The sequence below is a fragment of the Tarenaya hassleriana genome, unplaced genomic scaffold (assembly GCF_000463585.1).
Source record: "Tarenaya hassleriana unplaced genomic scaffold, ASM46358v1 Cleome23, whole genome shotgun sequence".
Lineage (NCBI taxonomy): Eukaryota > Viridiplantae > Streptophyta > Magnoliopsida > Brassicales > Cleomaceae > Tarenaya > Tarenaya hassleriana.
In genome coordinates this window covers 2,294,891-2,315,301 of record NW_010965625.1, presented here as the reverse complement: position 1 = coordinate 2,315,301, position 20,411 = coordinate 2,294,891, and the positions used below count along the sequence as shown (strand labels likewise).

Genomic DNA, 20,411 nt, shown 5'->3' with positions numbered 1-20,411 from the left:
TTGGATCAAAAAATTTGAGCCAAAAAAAAAATGACTGGCTAATTCCGCCGGCTAGGTCTGATCGGTCAAAAAATCTACTGCTCTCTTCATTCCAATTGTCGAACCCGGCGACGTCGACAAGGGAAGACACCTTTTACTTAGGGTGTAAAATGAGTCGCCAATCGCGGGTCGGTTTGTGAGTCAGCCCATATTTTTCCGAGTTGGATCAAAAAATTTGAGCCAAAAAAAAACCAGACCAAATGAGTCAGCCCATCACGACTCGGCACGAGCCAGACTGGTTCGCGGGCCAAAAAAAATATTTTTTTAATTTTAATATTTTTATATATTTTAAAATATTTTTATATACAAATTATATTTTTTTTTAATACATATTTAGTTTGTTTTTGTCTAATTTTTTTTATTATATTTTAAATATTTAAATATTTTTTTAAAAAGCTAAGACGATATGAGTTAGGCTGATATATTTATGGCTCGCTAAAAAACAGGTCGAGTTGGGCTGAACTAAAAATTTTCCAGATCGGAACGACCCGAGTTGGGCTGGGCCAGACCGACCTGTTTTACACCTCTACTTTTACTGGTCGTCATTTTTTTAATGAAATTTGAGTGTATATTAATAAAAAAATAGTGATACAGTTACCAGGATCCAAGATCCACATTTCAAGCTACCAAGCTTTACAAGCAGATTGCTAAAGAACCCAAAAGGGAAAAAATATATCTCGAGCCTTTGTCTATATTTGCCTACATCTCTGAATACCGTGGGAGAATGAGTAGATACCATTTATACAATAAAGAGTTATTTGCAGAATTTTGTCTGTCCTGTAGCGCAAGGAGTTTTCCGCGGATTGCTTGATCCAATCTGATGTTGAGTAGGGGCGTTGAGACAGTTTTGTTTGTGAATAAATGGTTGTTACGTTCTCTCCACAATTCGTATATCACCTCATGGACAAGAATTCTACCAATAATATTCCTTCTGTCATCGTCGTCTGCCGGAATGGTCGCTAACCAAGTCTGAGTAGCGGACAAGTTCGGGGGGAGGGGGGAGGGGGGGTTCGCCAAACTCTCATTGCCTATCGTAACCACACCTCCAAACTGAATGGGCAGCAGAAAAATAGGTGATCGTGTGATTCCTCCTCGCGATTGCAGAGAACACAGGTTGCAATTTGCACAATGTTCCATCGAAGTAGACGATCCCTAGTCGGCAGCCTTTCTTGCATCACCATCCAATGTATGAAAGTGTTTCTGGGCGTCGCCTGCTTGAACCACACCATAGGATGACACTCCACCTAGGCAGATGTATCCCTTAGTTGCCTCCAAGTTGTTGCTGTGGAGAAATTAGAAGAGTATGTGTTTGCTCTACAGCTACTGCGTGGGACCATACTTTCTCTTCCATGTCAATGGTGAGTTGGAGAAAGGCAATCTGGTTTCGATTCTCTGTACCGAAGCATTCTTTCATCTCTTGGTTAGCTGTCAAGAATAGATTGCCAACCATAGACCGACTCCAGGCATGGGGTTTGGATGTACCGAAATCTTGTCTACTTTGCGACACTGAGCGGGAATCAACTGATCACCTATTTTTCCGTTGCGGTTATTCTGCCTCAATATGGGCATTTCTCTTCCAGCATTCAACTCTTCAGGTACATTGGGCAGAATCGTTATTAGGCTATATAATTTGGGCAGAAGAAACCACCTCTGACAGATGCTTGCAACTAATGGTCAAATTTCTCTTCCAAGGGGCGATTTATGTCATTTGGAAAGAAAGAAACACTAGACTACATGATACTTGCCAAGGAAATCCTCCTCACCACATGAAAAAAAACTGACTTCTATCCGGGACGATTGGAAGACGAGCAATCTCGAGGACTCGCTGCTCTCAACTTGGTTCCGTTACTTTGAACCTATCTAGCGGATTGGTAAATCTATAAGTATTTTTGTGTTATGTATTGGAACTTCTATATTCCATCGTGGGGCTGATCACTATGTTTGTCTGTGTACTGCTACTGCTTGAGTGTGGTAGGTTTATGTAAGAACATATAGTATATATAAGATTTACGTTTATAAAAAAAAACTAAAAGAAAAAAAAGAATTATGAAAAAAAGTATGAAAAAAGGTTGTCAAGGGTAGGTCCGATCCGGCCTGATCCGAATCCGTATTCGATTCGAGAGTTTTGAGTTAGGGTTTGGATCGTTCTGAATTTTAGAGTTTATAAAACCAAATACGAAATCCGACCATACATGACTCATATTCGGGGTTAGATTGGGTCGAATCTAAATTTTATTAGATTTATAAATTTAGATCCGAAATTTGATATTTTTTTGGAGATACTCAAACCGAACTTTCCAACTTTAGACCAAAATTAACATCCCTGAAAATAATTTAAAATATAAACCCGTATAGATAGTTTTCTCTACATTTTTTTTGGAGTAATGTATAAAAAAATATAGATACATCTTTCACTCAAATTTAGCATATTATTACGATCCTCTTGTCTCCAAAGCCTTAGAATTTTACGCAATTCGATAGCCTTGTTAAGTGTTTGGTTTATGAACAATACTTTTCTTCAGTTCTGAATTAATATTTTCTTTTTCTTTAAGTATTATATATAAATAAATAATAAAAATTAAGAAATAAATACTAAAAAACAGGAAAATGAATTCTTCACCCAATTCTCATATACTAATTACCAAACAATAATAAAGGTTTTTAATGGAATAAATTGTTAAAGGATCACATGGCCAAGCTGTATACACAAAAATTACAAATTGTTACTGAGAGATCGATACATTTATTATTTATATATATATATATATATATATATGCTTCGTCTTTGATCATGTAATAATATGTTATTTATTAAAAATAAACTTTACCAATAAATTTCTGAAAGATTGTAATGTCTTTAAAAAATGGTTTATTTTTTTTTGTATATTTTAATCTTCGTGTTAATTAAGATTAGATATTTGATTTTTATTGGGTTTTGGTTTACTTATTTTAAAATTAAAATTTTAGTTTCCAAATAGTTATATCTATTTAGTTTGATTTAAACAAAATTTTATTAATATTCAATTATTTTCATTTTTTCTTTAACTTTGTCTAATTTTAAAATATGATATAATTAAATATTATTTTAAATTGATATATTCAAATCGAAAATGTTATTTTAATATAAAAAAATATGGTATTGTTACGCGCAAATCGACTTTATATGTCTTTGATTATGATATTTGAGTATGCTATGTTACTTTATTTTATTTCGTTTAAATGTAATGTGGTATTGGTAGGTGTCTTCTAATTTAAAAAGTTAATTAATTACAAAAATTGTAAAAGGGAAAAGGAATATAAGAAATCTTATATATAATTAAGAGAAATATGCGCAAAGCCTATTTCCACTTTCACCGGCAAAATTACACAAATCAAATAATTTCCCTATTTTTTATTTATCGTTAATTTCCCTAAATTTCCGATCGCCGATCGACGGCAATTGTCGAGCTTTTCGCCGGCGATTCATTCGGTTATTTTACTGTAGTGTAACCGTTAGACACAAAATCCGTGAAGGGTTTCGTACTTCTTCGCTTGGATTTGGCCAAGGGTTTGATATTCTCGAGCTTGGAGAGGAAGAACTTGCAGAGATCTATTCGTGGCCTTGTTTCGATTTCTGGGCAAATATGAGTAAGATCTCAAGTTGTTTTCTGTTTCTCTTTATTAAATTTGGTGTTTTGCTAGTGCTTGATCGTGGGTTTCTAGCTTGAGAAATTAGCAAATCTAGAGTGAGTTTTTTATGCTAAATCCTCAAAGCGGGGTTTCGTGTTTGTTCATTGAGTAAGTTAATGGCTCGCATTCGACGTTGTACCTTTTTGGCCACTGGAAAATTCTCGGAATGCGGAGAAAAATTAGATAATTTGAGTTCGACATGGGCAATTAACCCTTTCCCACCTTGAGTTGGTAATGAAAGCCTTGATCCTGAATCTGAGTATGATTTATGTACCCATTGAGTCAAAAGCTGTGTGTTGGCTAATCGGGTTTTGCTTTCCGGTTCGGCTGTTAGCTTCCGTAACGGATCTTTTCCGGCGGTAGAAAAGATTAATGATGTTCTCTTGAATGCTTGCAGATAATGATCCTCTGGTGCTTATAAATGGAAAGTCTTGTGGTTTTGAGCTTTCCTGAACAGTCCTAGTTTTCTTTTCGGGGAGGTTGATCGTGAACTGATCTGATTCTACATGGACCCATATGAAGAGGAAGCTTTCAGAGCCAAACAGATGGCTGAGAGGAGATTCATAGAAAAAGATTTTAATGGCGCAAGGAATTATGCATTGAAGGCTAGGTCTCTGTTTCCCGGCTTGGAGGGCATATCACAGATGGTGGAGACTTTCGATGTTCATATTGCTTCGCAGAGTAGACGCGATAGTGAAATTGATTATTACGCAATTCTTGGACTGAAACCCTCAGCTGGCAAAAGGGAAGTGAAGAAACAGCACAAGAAGATGGCCATAATGCTCCATCCCGATAAGAACAAATGTATCGGAGCTGATGGGGCGTTCCAACTCATATCTGATGCGTGGACTTTCTTGTCAAACGAGTTCGAGAAAAGCTCTTTTTATTACAAAAGAAAGAAACACATCGACTCCATGGCTGTTCAAAAGAAGAGCTCAGAGTATGTGTCTGGGGTTGCGGGATTCGATTTCTGTCCACCAGCCTCGGAAAGAGTTGACACTTTCTGGACCGTATGCACATCTTGCAAAGTTCAGTATGAGTATCTTCGGAAGTATGTGAATAAGAGGCTTTCATGTAAGAACTGCCGTGGAGTCTTTATCGCGGTGGAGACTGGGCCTGCTCCTGTTAGTGCCTCCTTTCACTATGCGGCTTCATCTCATACACCAAGTAATGGCTATGGAGGTCATGGTTATGATGATGTCACACACATGCCTACCAGTTCCACGTATTTCGGAGGTCACAATCCTGGACATGGATATGATTATGTTATGAACGGGTCCTTTGGATGGAATTCATACACGGGAACCACTCCAAGGAATATGGATTCTAGCGGTATGCCCTCAATGCTGGATGGATATGGCTATAAACTCCGCAATGGAGTTGTCTCTAGAGGAAGCAGAAAGGTCAAGGAGGGTTCTAACGGGACGTTTTCAATGAAAAGCACGGCTGCTGCTCTGATGATACATTCATCTGATGGGTTTACTGATGCTTCAGCAATTAAGGTCAGCAGAACTGAGAAGAAGAGAAAGCTTGTTTCGGGTTTTTCTGGCAATGGATATGATGAATACAGTTCGAAATCTACTTCAGAATTAAGAACAACAAATACTGATAGGCACGTGGGACAAGATTTTAAACTCCCCGGCCAAAGATATTTTTCAACCAGACGATGGTCTGCTGCACCATCAGCACTGGATACCCGTGAGCTATTGATTAACAAAGCAAGGGCAGATATTCGGCAGAAACTAGACGTCACGAGATTGGCTTCGGAGGCAGTAACTACAGAAAACAGGACACTGCTTGATGAAAAAGGTATTGTGTCCTCCAAGGTTGGAGATGCTTCCGCGGCTGGAAATTCTGTTTCCCCGGGTCAGCAATTAGTACGGAAAACAAACGGGCCAGTAACAATGACAGTTCCAGACCCTGACTTCCATGATTTTGATAAAAACAGGTCAGAGGATTGCTTCCAGCCTAGACAAATATGGGCAATTTATGATGAAGATGACGGCATGCCACGCTTGTACTGCATGGTTCGGGAGGTATTCTCGGTTCAACCGTTCAAGATCGACATAGGCTACTTGAGTTCCAAAACCGATGCCGAGTTTGGGTCCACGAAATGGGTGGATTACGGTTTTGTAAAATCTTGTGGGCATTTCAGGATACGAAACACTGACATAGTTGAACAAGTGAACATCTTTTCCCATCTCTTGAAAGGCAAGAAGACGGGGAGGGGTGGTTGTGTGAGAATATTCCCCAAAACCGGAGAGATATGGGCCGTGTACAGGGACTGGTCCCCTAACTGGAACAGATCAACCCCGGACGAAGTGAGGCACCGATACGAAATGGTTGAGATTCTTGATGACTACACCGAAGAGTTGGGGGTGTGCGTTGTTCCGCTGTACAGACTGGAAGGATTCAAGACTGTATACCGAAGAAGCAAGAGCAAGAGATGGATACCGAGGAGGGAGATGTTGCGGTTTTCGCATCAAGTGCCATCATGGTTTCTAAGACAAGAGAGTAGCGGATTGCCCGGAAACTGCTGGGACTTGGACCCGGCTGCGATACCCGAAGAGTTGCTCGAGACGGGAGGTTTAACCGATCAACCGTTGTTCCTGCAGGAGGGAGAGACAGAGATTCAGGTTTGAGGCTTACAGTTACAGAAGATTGGTTAAAAACACACACATGTAACGGTCCTTCTTTTCACTTCTGAGTTTGAGTATCCAACAGGAAGCAGATTTCACGATTAATGTGAAAGGAAACACAAGCTTCTGTCGTATCCACTGGAGCTTTTGTGTTTTTGTTCGTTCTTGTTCTTGTTAAACCACCTTGTGGTGATTCGCAAAGCTCCACCAATTATAAATGTAGATCTTCACTGTCGTCAAAGGTTTGTCACTTGTGCATATTTTCACGTTTTTCTTTCTTTCTTCTTAATATAATCCAAACCATAACTCAGCGGAGCACATTACTTGTCAATGTTGTCATTTGTTTATAACATAACCCCCAAAAAATTTTGTTTATAACATAAAACATAAAACATAAATCTTAGGGGTGTACGTTTTGGATATCTGGTTTAGAATTTTAACGGTTCAATTCTTTCGATATTCTAAAATTCGATTCTATAAAAATAATACCGTTCGAAAATTTTGAATGGTATGGTTTGAAAAAAATACCAAAATTTTCAGTTCGGTATGCTTCCGTTCCAAAGAACCAAACCGAACCGAAACACCCGCGCCTACTTTATTCAACACAAAGTAGTGCAAACGCAAAAGGGAAAGTATTATATGACTAAAGAAGGCGAGACCGCTCCGTCTCTCTATTCATCAACCAGTCCTAACAACATAAAAAAGAACTTCAGGCCTTCTTCCCTCGGTGCAATGGATAACAAACCAACCATTTTCATCAATCTCCCAACATGAACGGATCTACATCCCCGAGATCTGCCACCATCGGTCCTACTTCTGAGGGATCCTCGTCTTCCGTGGTTAAGAACGTCGGGAAAGGAAGCTTTGAGATGTCAGGTTTCTTGTACCACGCATCCTTTATGAACACGAAATTGCCTTCTGCACCAGGAACCTGCATGCGCACAGACGAGACTCATGTATGATGGATGGATGTTTCCGTGATAGTGTATCAAGTTCAGTTCACAAGTAGCAAAACATACTTGTCCTTTCACCCACATCAGGTTCCTAGCAGGATCGATTTTGTAAACCCATACGTTCTTAACTGTCCTTTGCTTTGCTCCCATTCGCCCCGGCATCTTTTTGCCCTTGAATACCTGTTCATTCAATGTATGGTTTGGTCAGTGATTCTGACTCAATACACACCCTTGGTTGTGTTCAGTAAAGAACTCTAGTACCTTCCCAGGTGCATCTCTTTGACCAGTAGACCCGATACTTCGATGGGACAATGATGCACCATGTGATGCGGGCATCCCTTTGAACCCCCATCTCTTCATCCCTCCCTACAAGTATATATATTACACTCATGTAAGCATTGCCTCGTATCAATATGGTAATACTATCCCTGATCAATCACCCTCAGTTCTAAACAAGATTGTTCTCTGTGTACCAAAACGCAAGAAACACGGAATATCAAAAGCCTACAGCAGCAAGAGCAGTTTCACCTGAAAACCTTTCCCCCGCGTGATTCCAGTGACATCAACATACTGTCCTGGAACGAAATGGCGGACGCCAATACAAGTACCAACAGGAAGAAGAGCATCTTCAGTCACGGGAAACTCCCTCAACTTTCTCTTTAACGGCACACCTTGAGCTCTGAAATGGCCAACCTCCGGCTTCCTCAGATGCTTAGCTTTCTTTTGCCCGCATCCAATCTAGTTAACAGCATATGCCAATCACATTATTACCCCCTATGCTAAGGAAAAAACATAACTAAGAGACCCAATTCATCTGAAAAGCCCTACTGTAAGAGATTACAGGACATTCACTTTCGCCTAAAGCAAGAATTTAAGGAAGATATCTACAGTTAAGCATTGAACTTGTTATGATGAATTGGACAGAACAGAAGAAGCCCATCGTTTATATATAGTTGTAACCTATAGAGTCGCGCTAAATCATTCCCACTCGTAAACATCAGTAGCACGCGAATCAAATACAAAAGTCCAAGGTTTAAAAGAGAAACAGCAACTAGGTTCCGTTCGCATAAATCAAGCCATCAAATCCTAGGACTTGCAATCAATGAATGTCTCGACCCAGAAAGCAGAAATGAAGTTATAACCATTGGAGTTACCTGGAGCGCAAAGATGCCTTCTTTGTCAACGGTTTTGACCTGAGAGACGATGTTGTCATCGACCCACAAGATGCTAACAGGAACCCTAGATCCCCATTTGTCCCAGAGAGCCGTCATCCCGCACTTGACAGCTATAATTCCGGTGCGTCTGGAGCTGGGGGCCATGACGCCGGGCATCGCCTCGATGATCCGTGTGGGGGTCTCAACAATACTCGCCTCGGCGCAGAATCTCCGGAGAAGTAAGAAGCTAGTTTGAGAGGGAAGCGATGGAGTTGGCGGCTGGAGAGAGATGAAGTGGGTGAGCCGAGAAACTAGGTTCCGTTCGCATAAATCAAGCCATCAAATCCTAGGACTTGCAATCAATGAATGTCTCGACCCAGAAAGCAGAAATGAAGTTATAACCATTGGAGTTACCTGGAGCGCAAAGATGCCTTCTTTGTCAACGGTTTTGACCTGAGAGACGATGTTGTCATCGACCCACAAGATGCTAACAGGAACCCTAGATCCCCATTTGTCCCAGAGAGCCGTCATCCCGCACTTGACAGCTATAATTCCGGTGCGTCTGGAGCTGGGGGCCATGACGCCGGGCATCGCCTCGATGATCCGTGTGGGGGTCTCAACAATACTCGCCTCGGCGCAGAATCTCCGGAGAAGTAAGAAGCTAGTTTGAGAGGGAAGCGATGGAGTTGGCGGCTGGAGAGAGATGAAGTGGGTGAGCCGAGAGATGAGACCTCTCCGTCCGCCCGCCATGATTACGGTCGGAGCAACCTTCAGTGGCGGAGGGAGAAGGAATTTGCGCAGGGTTTCAGAAACACGCAGCGTTTGCAAGGCAAAGCTTCTGAGGCTGGAAGAGGGTTCCTTCTGTTATTATTTATTATAAATTGAAAATAATAATTGTATAAGCTGGGCCCTGTTTATGTTTTGGGCCTGAGCTTATATCCATAATAATTGAAGTTTAGCTTAATAATTCCCCAATAATCAGAGGATTAACCGTCCTATTATTTAATAAGAACTACATTCATCCATCTTCTTGACTAGTACCACATAATATAAAATTTATTATATTCCCTTTTAAAATATTTTGTAAGCGAACAAATTATAAGTCACTTACTAGTACCACGTTACATTTAAATGAAATGTAACAAAGAAAAAAGACACACTCAAATATCATAATAAAAAAGTATAAGTCCATTTACACGTACTAATACCGCATATTTTATTTTTAAATTTTAATAATCCTATGGATAAATACTTTCATTTGAATATGTAAAATTTAAAAAGATGATAAAAGGTGCATGAATAGGATATATAGACAATAAAAAATTTTAAAAATTGAATAATAGATTAAAATTTAATAAAAATCAAATAATGATAATAAAATCACAAAAGCTATTTTTTTTCTTGTAATTTATGTAATGCTACATTATATACCATGCATTATCTCTGGATGATAACTTTATTTTGAGTTTTTATATCACTCAAACTTGTAAATTCTTGTTCTTTTCCGGTCTATGGAAGAAATGGTCTTCGATGCGAAATGAATGAATCACCAAGCGCAGTCGGTTATCACCCTAAACCGAAATCGAACCGGAGTAAACCAATGAGATCAAATTTCGGGCCGATTGTCGATTGAACCGAACAGACGATCGTCATTCACCTTCTGATTTCACGACACATTTCAAAATTTTCTTCACACAAAACCCTAAACCCCCTTTCCCTCTGTTGTGCGCAGGTCGGAGAGCAATCTGTGAAAAATGTTCTCGCCATTGACGACGAAAAGAGCTAACCTTAGCTCTCGCAAAGACAGAAACCCACGCCGCAGTGTCCCTCAGCCGGATTCTCCCGCCACTCCGGCGGCCGTCGACAATCGGAGACAGGCTTACACCGACAATCTCATCCCTGGTCGGCCCAGCACTGGAACCCCAGTTCCTTCTGCACCTCGCTTATCCGTTCTTGCCAGGTATCATCATGCATCCCGTAAAGAGAGTGTTTACATTTTGAATTTTTTCAGACGTGAGGATCACAGTGTTGCTGGACTTCTAGTAAGGTTTCTGAGGTTGTGTTTCCAAAATTTTCGTTTTATATAATGATTTCATTGTCTGCATCATAAACAGGACAGCGAAATGCGGTTGGTCTTTGGATTTCTTGCTTGTTTGCTTCCTTTTATGTTTTCTTGGTGGCTTGTTTAAGGGTGTCAATATGGATCGGAGAGAGATTATTTCTTATGTAGGATCGAATTGGAGACTAAATTTATGTATTTATTGCTGTTGTGCCAAGAATTTCTCCAGCCAACAAAGGTGAAAAAGGAGATGACACGGATCCAACAAAGCCTGTATTCGTAGGAGAGTTTCCTCAATTGGTCCGTGATGAGCAGACGAACTTCTATAAGAATAGTATTCCTGGTTGGTACTCTCTCGCATTTAGTGATGCAGTTTCTCTGAAGGAGAATATGCACTTAGTTTTGCTTGTTGTTCTCCAGGTGTTGCTTGTGCTTCTGGTGGGATGGATAAGGAAACTTGTCTTGCTTGGTTTATCATTGGAAGTAAACTTTTCGTATGGAGTTACTCGGCAACTCTGCCATCAAAAAAATGTGTTGTCTTAGAACTTCCTTCTCTTGTTCTAGCCACAGGAGAGTCTGGTAGTGTTGTGCAAGACAGTAAAAACTGGTTGATTAGTATTGTTGGTTGGGATAGTTCTGTTGGTGCGCCAAACAGGGTTGCTCGACCGAGCAGTTCTGTGGGTATTGTGATGTGTAACAGAAAAAACCGTGCTATTGTATATTGGCCAGACGTCTTTGCTGGGGGGGAAGTCGGTCCTGTTACCAGTGTCAGATCTTCTGATGCAGCTGATGTGTATTCTTCGCGTGCCGGTAGAAAGCTTTCTTCATTCAGCCAGCACCAAATCAATGAGCTTAGAGGCAGTAGACCAGGATCAAGTGATTTTAATTCTTTAATTACTACTGCAGTTGCTACAAGTGAGCGTGTTTGTGTTGCTCTTGCATGCAGCTCCAATGGAGAGCTGTGGCAATTTACTTGTAGTCCCTCTAGCATTAACATCAATCAAGTACATCTGGACACTAGCCCACCTTCCTTAACCGAGGGTTATCCAAGGTCTCTGATATGGCGTTTTCCTCATTCGTCAGTGACAGAGTCTAGTAGGGAATTTTTCCTATTGACAGATAGTGAGATACAGTGTTTTAGTATTGAGCCTTATCCTGATTTAACCGCGTTGAAACTTTGGCATCATGAAATTGTCGGCACTGATGGTGATTCGGGTATCAAGAGAGATTTAGCTAGTCAAAAGCAAATTTGGCCTTTAGATCTGCAGGTGGATGGCCAGGGTAAAGTGATCACTATTCTTGTCGCTACTATCTGCATGGATCGGGCTAGCAGTTCAAGCTACACACAGTATTCTCTTTTAACCCTGCAACATAAATCCGAGATGGAAATTGCTGATGGGGGAGCGGAACGGGTTCTGCAGAAAAGAGCTCCAATCCAAGTAATAATCCCAAAAGCAAGAGTGGAAAATAAAGACTTCTTATTCTCTATGAGACTGAGAGTTGGTGGCAGACCCCCAGGATCGGCTATAATACTTTCTGGTGATGGAACCGCTACCGTCTGCTACTGTCATGGTAGCTCTACACGGCTATATAAGTTCGATCTACCTTATGATGCTGGAAAGGTCGTGGATGCTTCAGTTCTTTCCTCCACCGATAAAAGTGAATATGGTGTGTGGACTGTGCTAACTGAGAAAGCTGGAGTGTGGGCGATACCTGAGAAAGCAGTTGTTCTTGGTGGAGTTGAACCTCCAGAGCGAAGTTTGTCACGCAAAGGGAGCTCTAATGAAAGATCTCCTCGAGAAGAGGCAAGGAACATGTCATATGATGTCAGTATCGATGCTAGAAGGGCTAGTTCTGATTCACCAGGTACTGGAGACAAAGAGAAAGGTTTAATGAGTGGGATTACACGTCGGACAGCCCGAGATGAAGAATCAGAAGCTTTGCTTGGTCAACTCTTTGAAGATTTTCTGTTGTCTGGAAATGTCGATGGATCCTTGGAGAAGCTTCGTCAATCAGGAGCATTTGATAGAGATGGAGAGGCCAGTGTTTTTGCTCGCAAAAGCAAATCTATTGTTGACACCTTAGCTAAACACTGGACAACTACTAGAGGTGCTGAAATAGTGGCCATGGCTGTTATATCTGCGCAACTCATCGAGAAACAACAGAAGCATGAGAAATTTCTGCACTTTCTTGCTCTATCCAAATGCCACGAGGAGTTGTGTTCTAAACAGAGTACTGATCTTAATCTTTTATTTGCTTTAATTATACGATTTGGGCATGATCTCTGCTTTATTACCCTGTCGCACATGTTTTCACGTAAGTTTTATTTTAGTTTGATTTTGATGCTTAAAGATACATCACGACATTCTGAGTAATTTATTCATAAAGATCAGACAGTGATTTCATGAATAATGTAAAGTTTGAAACTAAGACGATCCGGTCAACATGTGCTGCTCCTGCTCCCCTCCCTCTCAATTTCAAATAAAGTTGGCATTATGATTTACAGCCAATGCTTACATGTCTTTTTTTGACAGGACATTCTTTGCAAATTATTCTGGAAAATGGTGAAAAACTTGCTGCAATGATTCAACTGCGGGAACTGCAAAGCTCAGTTAGTCAAAGCCGCTCTGCTGGATTTGGATCGCCGCATGCTGGAACAGAAATCCAAGTTCTTTGTGCCCTTTGGGATCTTATTCAATTGGTGGGTGAGAGAACCCGTCGAAATACAGTTCTTTTGATGGATAGGGACAATGCTGAAGTGTTCTACAGTAAGGTCTCTGAACTTGAGGAAGTATTTTATTGCCTGGACAAGCAACTAGAATACATAGTCAACCCAGATCAAACCCTGGGGATTCATGTGCAACGAGCTTGCGAGCTCTCAAACGTATGTGTCACAATTCTCCGAACTGCCTTAGCTTACAGAAACGAGCACCAGATGTGGTATCCACCACTTGAGGGTTTAACTCCTTGGCGGTATCGGTCTGTTGTATGTAATGGAGTATGGCGTGTTGCTTCGTTTATGCTTCAGCTGTTGACTGAGGCATCTGGACTTGATATGTCAGCTAAATCAGATATATACATGCATCTAGAAGTGCTTACTGAAGTTTTACTCGAGGCATGTGCTGGTTCTACCACAGCAGTATTCGAGAGAGGAGAAGAGAATAAAGGTTTGCTCCATAAGTACTGGACTTGGCGGGATACCCTTTTTGATTGTCTTTATCAACAAGCAAGAGTGTTTGCAGAAGCAGGTTACCAGGTTAGCATTTATTAACTTCCGTTTTTTTGCTCTGCGGTCTATGTTTGTGTTGAATTGTACTGAATTGTTGCATGAACTGGTTTGTATCTGTAGGGCATCTATGAAAGAAATGAAAGCGTAGGTGAAGATATAATAAGAAAGCACTGTTCAAATTTGCTTTCCATTGCGAAACGACATGAAGGCTACAAGATTATGTGGAGGATATGTTTTGATCTGAACGATACAATGCTGCTTAGAAACTTAATGGTAAGAGCTTCATAATTCAGATTTCTGTTTGCATGAACTATGATTTTTGTGGCAGAACTGAGCATTTTTCAATATCGTTATGTGATACATGAAACTATTTTGGCCTTTCTCAGGACTGCTCTCAACTTTTTCTTACCCGCTTAATCCCTGCTTACCGATTTCTGTGCAGCACGAAGGCGTGGGGCCTCAAGGAGGGTTTAGTTACTTTGTGTTCAAGCAACTTCATGAGATGAAGCAATTTTCCAAGCTTCTAAGGCTCGGGGAAGAATTCCAGGAAGAGCTTTTAATCTTCCTAAAGCGACATCCAGATCTGTTGTGGCTTCATGAAGTGTTCATTCATCAATTCTCATCTGCCTCTGACACTCTCCACGCATTAGCTCTCTCACAAGATGAGGAGTCTAACACAACTGAAGACGAGAGAAAAGTACCAGGACATGGAGATCTGAAACAAACAGTTGCAGATCGGAGGCGATTTCTGAACCTCTCAAAGATAGCTGCAATGGCAGGTTCCAGGAAAATTCTTCCAAAAAATATTTTCCTTAGATTCCGGAGAATATCCATGCTACATCTTTCTCATTGTGCTGCGAAATTTGCTTACTGAAATTTTATGATAACTCTTGTTTCCAGATAAAGATGCTGATACCAAATCAAAAGTGAAACGCATGGAAGCTGATCTTAAGTTGCTGAAGCTTCAGGTATGCATATAGTGTACGGGTGGGTATTTCGGTTTTCAGTTTGGGTTTGGTTTGGATTTATTCAGGTATGGTTTTAGAAAATCTATATCCATTTGGGTTTTATGTTAGAATCAGTTGGGTTTGGGTTCAATTCGGTTTCGGTTCGGATTCATAAAAATGCTTATTTTCTAAAGATATTTAGGCTTTTTGGGTTATTTTTATATAATCGGTTTGGATTCGGCTTTTCGGTTATAAAAATCATAACCATTTGTTTTTATATAGGATTCGGTTCGGTTATGGTTAAGTATTATTCGGATTGGTTTGGTTTATGAACAAAAACAACCAAACTGAATGTCCACCCCTAATATTGAGCATTATAAGGATGTCTAAGTACTGACCATTAAGGAGCATGGTTGTGAAATCTGCTGTATAAACATTCTCTTTAACTCATTGAATCTCTACCCCTGGCAGGAAGAAATAACTAAAGCTCTTCCCGATGGAGAAGCCAGACAGCGACTGTTCCGACCAGAGGAGCTAATAGAGATCTGTCTCGGTATTCAGAACCGGTGGATAGCTTTAAAGGCCTTCGAAGTGTTTGCATGGACAAGCTCATCGTTCCTCCGGAACAATCAGATCCTTCTGGAAGATTGCTGGAGACATGCCGTCGAACAAGATGACTGGGACCGGCTCCATCAAGCCTCCGTAACCGAGGGATGGGCTGACAAAGAAACACTACAGAATCTAAGGAACACTTCGCTCTTCCAGGCTTCAAATAGATGTTATGGAACACGAGCCGAGACTTTCGATGGCGGGTTCGAAGAGATACTACCTCTGAGACAAGAGAAACCCGATGTTTCGGTCATGAGCGATGATTCAACTTCTTCCGTGGAGGCGATTCTGATGCAACAGAAGGATTTCGCCGAGGCCGGGAAGCTAATGTTGACTGCTGTCATGTTGGGATCTGTAGAGGACAGTGTTGTGACTGAAGAGGAGCCCTCTTCGCCCATGGAGTAGAGTGAGGTATCTAAATCTTTCATGACTTAAACTAAAACCCTAAAAGGGTTTTGAGAAAATTGCTTTCGTGGATCGAAACCATATGTGAAAATGTTTCATCGATTGCTTTTTCTGGATCTTATTGCTTCAAAACAAAGCATATATTGGAGGACACAAGTAGATGGGGGTGTCTAAAGAAACCCATCTCTTCTGTCTTGTTCTTCTGCTTCCTTGTTCGCAGCTTGCACGGATTTGAACCACAAGAACGCCTGTCCGAAGAGGAAAGAGCACACTCTGTTCAGATCATAAAACCCTAAATCCGAAACCCCAAACACCGAAAGAGCGGGAGAAAGGTTTAAATGATCGAACTCACGGAAGTCGGGATGCCCGTGATGGCGAAGAATCCGAGCAAAGGAGTGTAGAAGACGCTGTCTGAGCTCAATACCCCGAAAACCGGCTTCTTGTTCACGTACTCGAATACCGAACCAATCTACAATCACACCCACAAACGCAAACACAGAAAGATTGCATCTTTTGAGGTTAAAAACCACAAATGGGTATAGAAAGTTGAGATATTGTCCAAATATGGACTCCAAGTCCAAGAGATATTAGTTAGGGTTCTCAAAGAAAGGGAAAGGAGAAAGAAAGAAACCATACAGCAGCAATGGCGGTGATAGTGGAGGCGAGGAGATAGACGAAGAAGGGAATCTCAAAGGTTCCTTCTTGTGTGCGTCCGGGTCGGCCTTCATCTCTGGCCCAAGGAGGTGGCTCGTCCGAGTCCGGTTTCGCCCACGACGGTGTGTTTTCCTCGGGCCCTTCGGCCGCACAAGTCACGACCAATTTCCTCCTCAGTCCGAGTCGGTGACTCGTGTTCATCGCTCGGGACCCATGCGAACCTCCGACCGAGTTGCGGAACTCTTCGCCGTGGCCAAGACAATACGTGGAGGGAAGGGACGAGAGAGACACCGCCATACAGCTCAACCTTTGCATTACCCCAAAACACCATATCCGTCGTCGTCTATCCGTAATCGGAGAAGAAAAAATATCTTACATTGCCACGTGGCACCACCAACACATCTCTCGCTCTTCACTTATTAGAAAAAAACACTCGATTAAAAATATAATAAAACAATTTTATTTAATAATAAATAAATATCCAATATTTTATGTAAAGGTGGAAGGTTGATTCAAATCTATAAAATGTATTATATCTATAACAAGACTATCTTTGGTCGGATATCTATAAATACAATGTTTTATACAATGTTTTAAAACTAGTTTTACAAAATGTTTCCGATATGGTCGAAAATAGTATGAATATCTAACCATTTAAGGCTTGAGAAAAAATATTTATCGAACCAAAGCAAATCATAATTGATAATTGATACTAAAATATATTTGAGAAAAATATAATTTTTACTGTATGTTTTTGAACTAGTTTTAATTGATACTAAAATATATATTCAATTAAATCGAAAAACGGAAAAAAAAAAGCCCAAAAATTAAACTTGGTCTTTTGAAATGAGTTGAATACGTTCCGAGCAAAGGGTTATGACTACAGTTCCCACCCTATATAAAAAAATAAGAACAGTCTATCAACAACAAAAGTTCACCTACTTACATCATGTTTTTTTTTAATTAAAATTATATATATTGTAGATATGTATGCATATATATTAATATAAATAAATTATTTAAATGATAATGTCATATGTTCATGATTTAAAAATCATGTTATTATAGCATCATCATTTTTGTTTGAATTGATAAACGTCGGTTTTTTGGTAAATTTTTAAAAAATTTAGAGTTTTATTGATTATCATAACAAATATAAAGTTTAATTAGTAACAAAAAAAATACATGATTTTTTCATCAATTTTGAGAGAATATATGATTTTTTTGACTTTTTTGACGATATTCCATTTATTTTATAAGAGTTAAAAAAATTTATTTAAAAAGATTTTTCTAAAGCAATATATCAATTAAGAATGGACACTTCGATTCGAAAATTTAGTTTGGAACTAATCTGGATCAAAAGTGAATCGGATGAAACCGAACTAAATAATATTGGATTTTAATTTGGTATTTTTTTTAGAATTGAATAAATCGTTCTCGAAACGAATCCGACAAGGAACGAATTAAAATCAAAATTATGTACCAATATATATATATATATATTATGATTTGGTATTTATTCTGTATTCATGTAACTATACCCTTACGAATCAAACCAATGCTAAAAATGAACGATTTATTTAACATAGTTTGATACAATTTTTATAAAAAGGAAAATATCATTCCTCAACCGAATCGAAGCTGAAGACAAAACGCCCACCCCCTGATGGCAATCATGGAAATTGTTATTGAATCTCCGGTTTAAAGGAGAAGAAAACTATCGTTGCACAGAGACGAGAGAGAGTATTATTTTTCTCAAGTCGATTTTTTTCCTTCCCTTTACTCCACCGGCGGATCGATCATCCGAGATACTTCCCGGCGTTTCTAGAAGATTCCCTCAACGATGCACTACCTCTCCAGGCGCTCCTCCGTCTCCGCTCTTCTTCGCTCCGGTTGCTGGCGCCGCCGTGATGCTGCGTCGGCGATATCTGGCTCCGCCGCTCCTCTGGACGACGCCGTACGTGTCTCTAGAACTCGGCCCATTCTCGATTTTGAATTCGTAAATGCCCATTTCGTCTCTGTTTCCTCATCCCCGTGATGAAAAATCGTTCCTTTGGTAATGCCATAGATGAAAGATTGGAACTTGGATGAAGAGTATATAGTTAGGTTACAGTCTGTGTCAAATTGGAAACTTGGATCTGTGTGATTAGCATTGCAGGAGATTCCTTGATGGATTCGTGACTTTTAGGCGTGCATATAATTCTTTTAAGTCTTTGTTCATACAACTTTTGGGTGGTAGCCTCTGAATCTTTTGTTGATTTCTGTTGTCAAATCTGATGCTTTCACAGTGTGATATTACACTGGACCGAGTGGGAGAAGGCATTGGTTGTGCATTGGCTGGTCGGAATGAGCTGAGAGGGAGTGAAATTCGCACTGGTAGCCGATGCCGAGAGGGATTAGGGATCAGAATGATGCATTCTCGAGCCAATAATGCTATCGTTTGGAGATATACTCTGCCATTTCTTTCTCATGGAAGCCCTTCTGGACGAGAACGGGTTTCATATCCTATAAGCCGATGTTTCAGCCATGGCAGTGAAAGCGATGACCGATTGGACAGGAACTTTCTGGCTCAACTTTGGGTTACAGAGAAGAAAACGAGAAAAGACAGGGAGAAGCGGAGAGTTTCTAAGAACAGGAGTTATCCTGGCAATGCCTCTAAAGGAAAATTGTTCTCAAATGTAGCAACAGAGGAAAACCAATACGACCAACCACCGGTTAGTCAGAGCATGTCTGGATTTCTGGCGCCGACAACATCTGAAGAGGTGAATATCTCTCTTTTGCTTTAGCTATTGAATCATTTTTCAAAGGGGAAACATTATATTTTTTTGCAGTTCTTTTTTTTTTTTTTGTGTACTCAGCATCATCTTAATATCGATATGATTTCATGTATATGTAGATTGTTTATTTAGCTACTAGTGTATGAGGATGCTGTATAGCAATATGTGAATCTAAGCAACATAGAGCGTCCTTTTGTTAAGTTTCATTTCGATGGTATGCAATTATACTTTGGCCCTCGAGATCCATAATTATATAGCTGTTCCTTCATTTATATGGACGGAACCATTTTCATCTAACATATTTCCGATCTCTGTATATGATGGATATTCATCGAGTATCAATCTGTTCGATTGAGAAATACACGTTTTCGCCATCCGCTGATTTCCATTTCCTGAAATGTTCGGACTTCTCTAATTTCCGTCCCTTCGGTCTGACTTCCAGATAAGGGTGGCACCTCTCCTTGCTCGATCTAATTTGCTGATTACAAGGGACATTGAATGGGCAAATCTGGTTCTTGGTTTTGAGCAGGTGATTTTCTCATCCAGTTGTTCCTGTATTTACGTTACTATCGAATATTGCTGCTTGCTTCCGATGAATAAACTTCGTGCTGTTCTTGGCCCACCTGTTAAAACCTACCTTTCTATTCAACTTCACATTTTTCTTACTTAGCTTTTCATCCTAAGCTTCTTGTGATATGTTTTTTTTCGTTCTTTTTTATGTTTGTTTTTGAAATTGCAGGAGAACCGTTACGCTGTAGTTGATGTTTGTTATCCTCGTGCAGTAAGTTTTATCCCGACGGTTTACTTTTCGCCAACTTATGAAAAAAAAAGAGTTGAGTTTATCAAATTTCTGAATTCCGAAATGTCTTCTCTCTTGCCAGCCTGTGGGGTTTATCCGAGAGCAGAGCAACATTATTGCGAGACAGGTTTTTTTCTTTCTCGAACCGAATTTTCCAGTTATCCCTTGTGGTTTTCGTCTCCATAGTTATACGATTACGTATCATTCTTGAACTTAATGGCCAATGCCCTGTCTCCGAGCTTTTATTGGACCGCTCCTTATCGTGTGTTCATGTCATCACTAGCTGTTAACTGATTGATTGCTGTAGGCTTCACTCTTTTTATGAAGCGCTGTTCAAGGCATGGACTAGGAACTATTGTCACCGGAAATTTCAACTCTAGGCAAAAATCATGTGTTCGTTCATCGGGTCCTTATTTTCCGATCTTTGACGTTTGGTGGAAAATGCCGTAGGATTGCATTATGAATCAAGGAATGCCGT

General features: G+C 40.1%; 5 protein-coding genes across 6 annotated transcripts in view; 3 read left to right on the top strand and 2 right to left on the bottom strand.

Annotated features, from left to right (window-relative positions):
- Positions 1–3,400: 3,400 nt before the first annotated feature.
- On the top strand, positions 3,401–6,540 carry LOC104815361. The gene is made up of 3 exons (XM_019202727.1): positions 3,401–3,666; positions 4,106–6,396; positions 6,449–6,540. Exon 2 carries the CDS (start codon positions 4,215–4,217, stop codon positions 6,348–6,350), a length of 2,136 nt encoding a protein of 711 aa, XP_019058272.1. The 5' UTR covers positions 3,401–3,666; positions 4,106–4,214; the 3' UTR covers positions 6,351–6,396; positions 6,449–6,540.
- A 282-nt stretch (positions 6,541–6,822) lies between these two features.
- On the bottom strand, positions 6,823–9,274 carry LOC104815360 (50S ribosomal protein L3-2, chloroplastic). The gene is made up of 5 exons (XM_010543722.2): positions 8,869–9,274; positions 7,829–8,038; positions 7,562–7,666; positions 7,367–7,480; positions 6,823–7,278 (listed from the first exon to the last, which is right to left on the bottom strand). Exons 1-5 carry the CDS (start codon positions 9,202–9,204, stop codon positions 7,105–7,107), a joined length of 939 nt encoding a protein of 312 aa, XP_010542024.1. The 5' UTR covers positions 9,205–9,274; the 3' UTR covers positions 6,823–7,104.
- An 854-nt stretch (positions 9,275–10,128) lies between these two features.
- Positions 10,129–15,812, top strand: LOC104815358 (nuclear pore complex protein NUP133). Of its 2 annotated transcripts, none has more exons than XM_010543719.2 (8): positions 10,129–10,414; positions 10,732–10,856; positions 10,934–12,745; positions 13,048–13,769; positions 13,863–14,015; positions 14,185–14,521; positions 14,643–14,710; positions 15,161–15,812. In XM_010543719.2, the coding sequence occupies exons 1-8, from the start codon at positions 10,209–10,211 to the stop codon at positions 15,701–15,703; spliced, it is 3,966 nt and encodes a 1,321-aa protein (XP_010542021.1). In that variant the 5' UTR covers positions 10,129–10,208; the 3' UTR covers positions 15,704–15,812. The 2 variants fall into 2 exon arrangements, with proteins under 2 accessions (XP_010542021.1, XP_019058284.1); XM_019202739.1 differs by having other exon boundaries at positions 10,329–10,414; positions 10,743–10,856.
- LOC104815359 lies at positions 15,785–16,727 on the bottom strand. Its single transcript, XM_010543721.1, has 3 exons — positions 16,340–16,727; positions 16,056–16,172; positions 15,785–15,951 (listed from the first exon to the last, which is right to left on the bottom strand). Exons 1-3 carry the CDS (start codon positions 16,670–16,672, stop codon positions 15,874–15,876), a joined length of 528 nt encoding a protein of 175 aa, XP_010542023.1. The 5' UTR covers positions 16,673–16,727; the 3' UTR covers positions 15,785–15,873.
- A 1,262-nt stretch (positions 16,728–17,989) lies between these two features.
- Positions 17,990–20,411, top strand: part of LOC104815357 (altered inheritance rate of mitochondria protein 25) — a 4,276-nt gene continuing 1,854 nt past the window's right edge. The window contains exons 1-5 of the mRNA XM_010543718.2: positions 17,990–18,314; positions 18,646–19,119; positions 19,577–19,663; positions 19,874–19,915; positions 20,016–20,060. Of these exons, the coding sequence (XP_010542020.1) occupies positions 18,201–18,314; positions 18,646–19,119; positions 19,577–19,663; positions 19,874–19,915; positions 20,016–20,060 (762 nt within the window). The 5' untranslated portion in view covers positions 17,990–18,200. The remainder of the gene's footprint in view (positions 18,315–18,645; positions 19,120–19,576; positions 19,664–19,873; positions 19,916–20,015; positions 20,061–20,411) is intronic.

Coding starts and splice junctions, on each gene's coding strand:
- LOC104815361 (XM_019202727.1), top strand. CDS start 4,215: ATGGACCCATATGAAGAGGAAGCTTTCAGAGCCAAACAGATGGCTGAG.
- LOC104815360 (XM_010543722.2), bottom strand. CDS start 9,204: ATGGCGGGCGGACGGAGAGGTCTCATCTCTCGGCTCACCCACTTCATC. Junction 7,667..7,828: donor CGCGGGGGAAAGGTTTTCAG/GTGAAACTGCTC, acceptor ATATACTTGTAG/GGAGGGATGAAGAGATGGGG. Junction 7,279..7,366: donor TGATGTGGGTGAAAGGACAA/GTATGTTTTGCT, acceptor GTGCGCATGCAG/GTTCCTGGTGCAGAAGGCAA.
- LOC104815358 (XM_010543719.2), top strand. CDS start 10,209: ATGTTCTCGCCATTGACGACGAAAAGAGCTAACCTTAGCTCTCGCAAA. Junction 14,522..14,642: donor AAAGATAGCTGCAATGGCAG/GTTCCAGGAAAA, acceptor TCTTGTTTCCAG/ATAAAGATGCTGATACCAAA. Junction 14,711..15,160: donor TTAAGTTGCTGAAGCTTCAG/GTATGCATATAG, acceptor TACCCCTGGCAG/GAAGAAATAACTAAAGCTCT.
- LOC104815359 (XM_010543721.1), bottom strand. CDS start 16,672: ATGCAAAGGTTGAGCTGTATGGCGGTGTCTCTCTCGTCCCTTCCCTCC. Junction 16,173..16,339: donor CTATCACCGCCATTGCTGCT/GTATGGTTTCTT, acceptor GTGTGATTGTAG/ATTGGTTCGGTATTCGAGTA. Junction 15,952..16,055: donor TCACGGGCATCCCGACTTCC/GTGAGTTCGATC, acceptor CTCTTCGGACAG/GCGTTCTTGTGGTTCAAATC.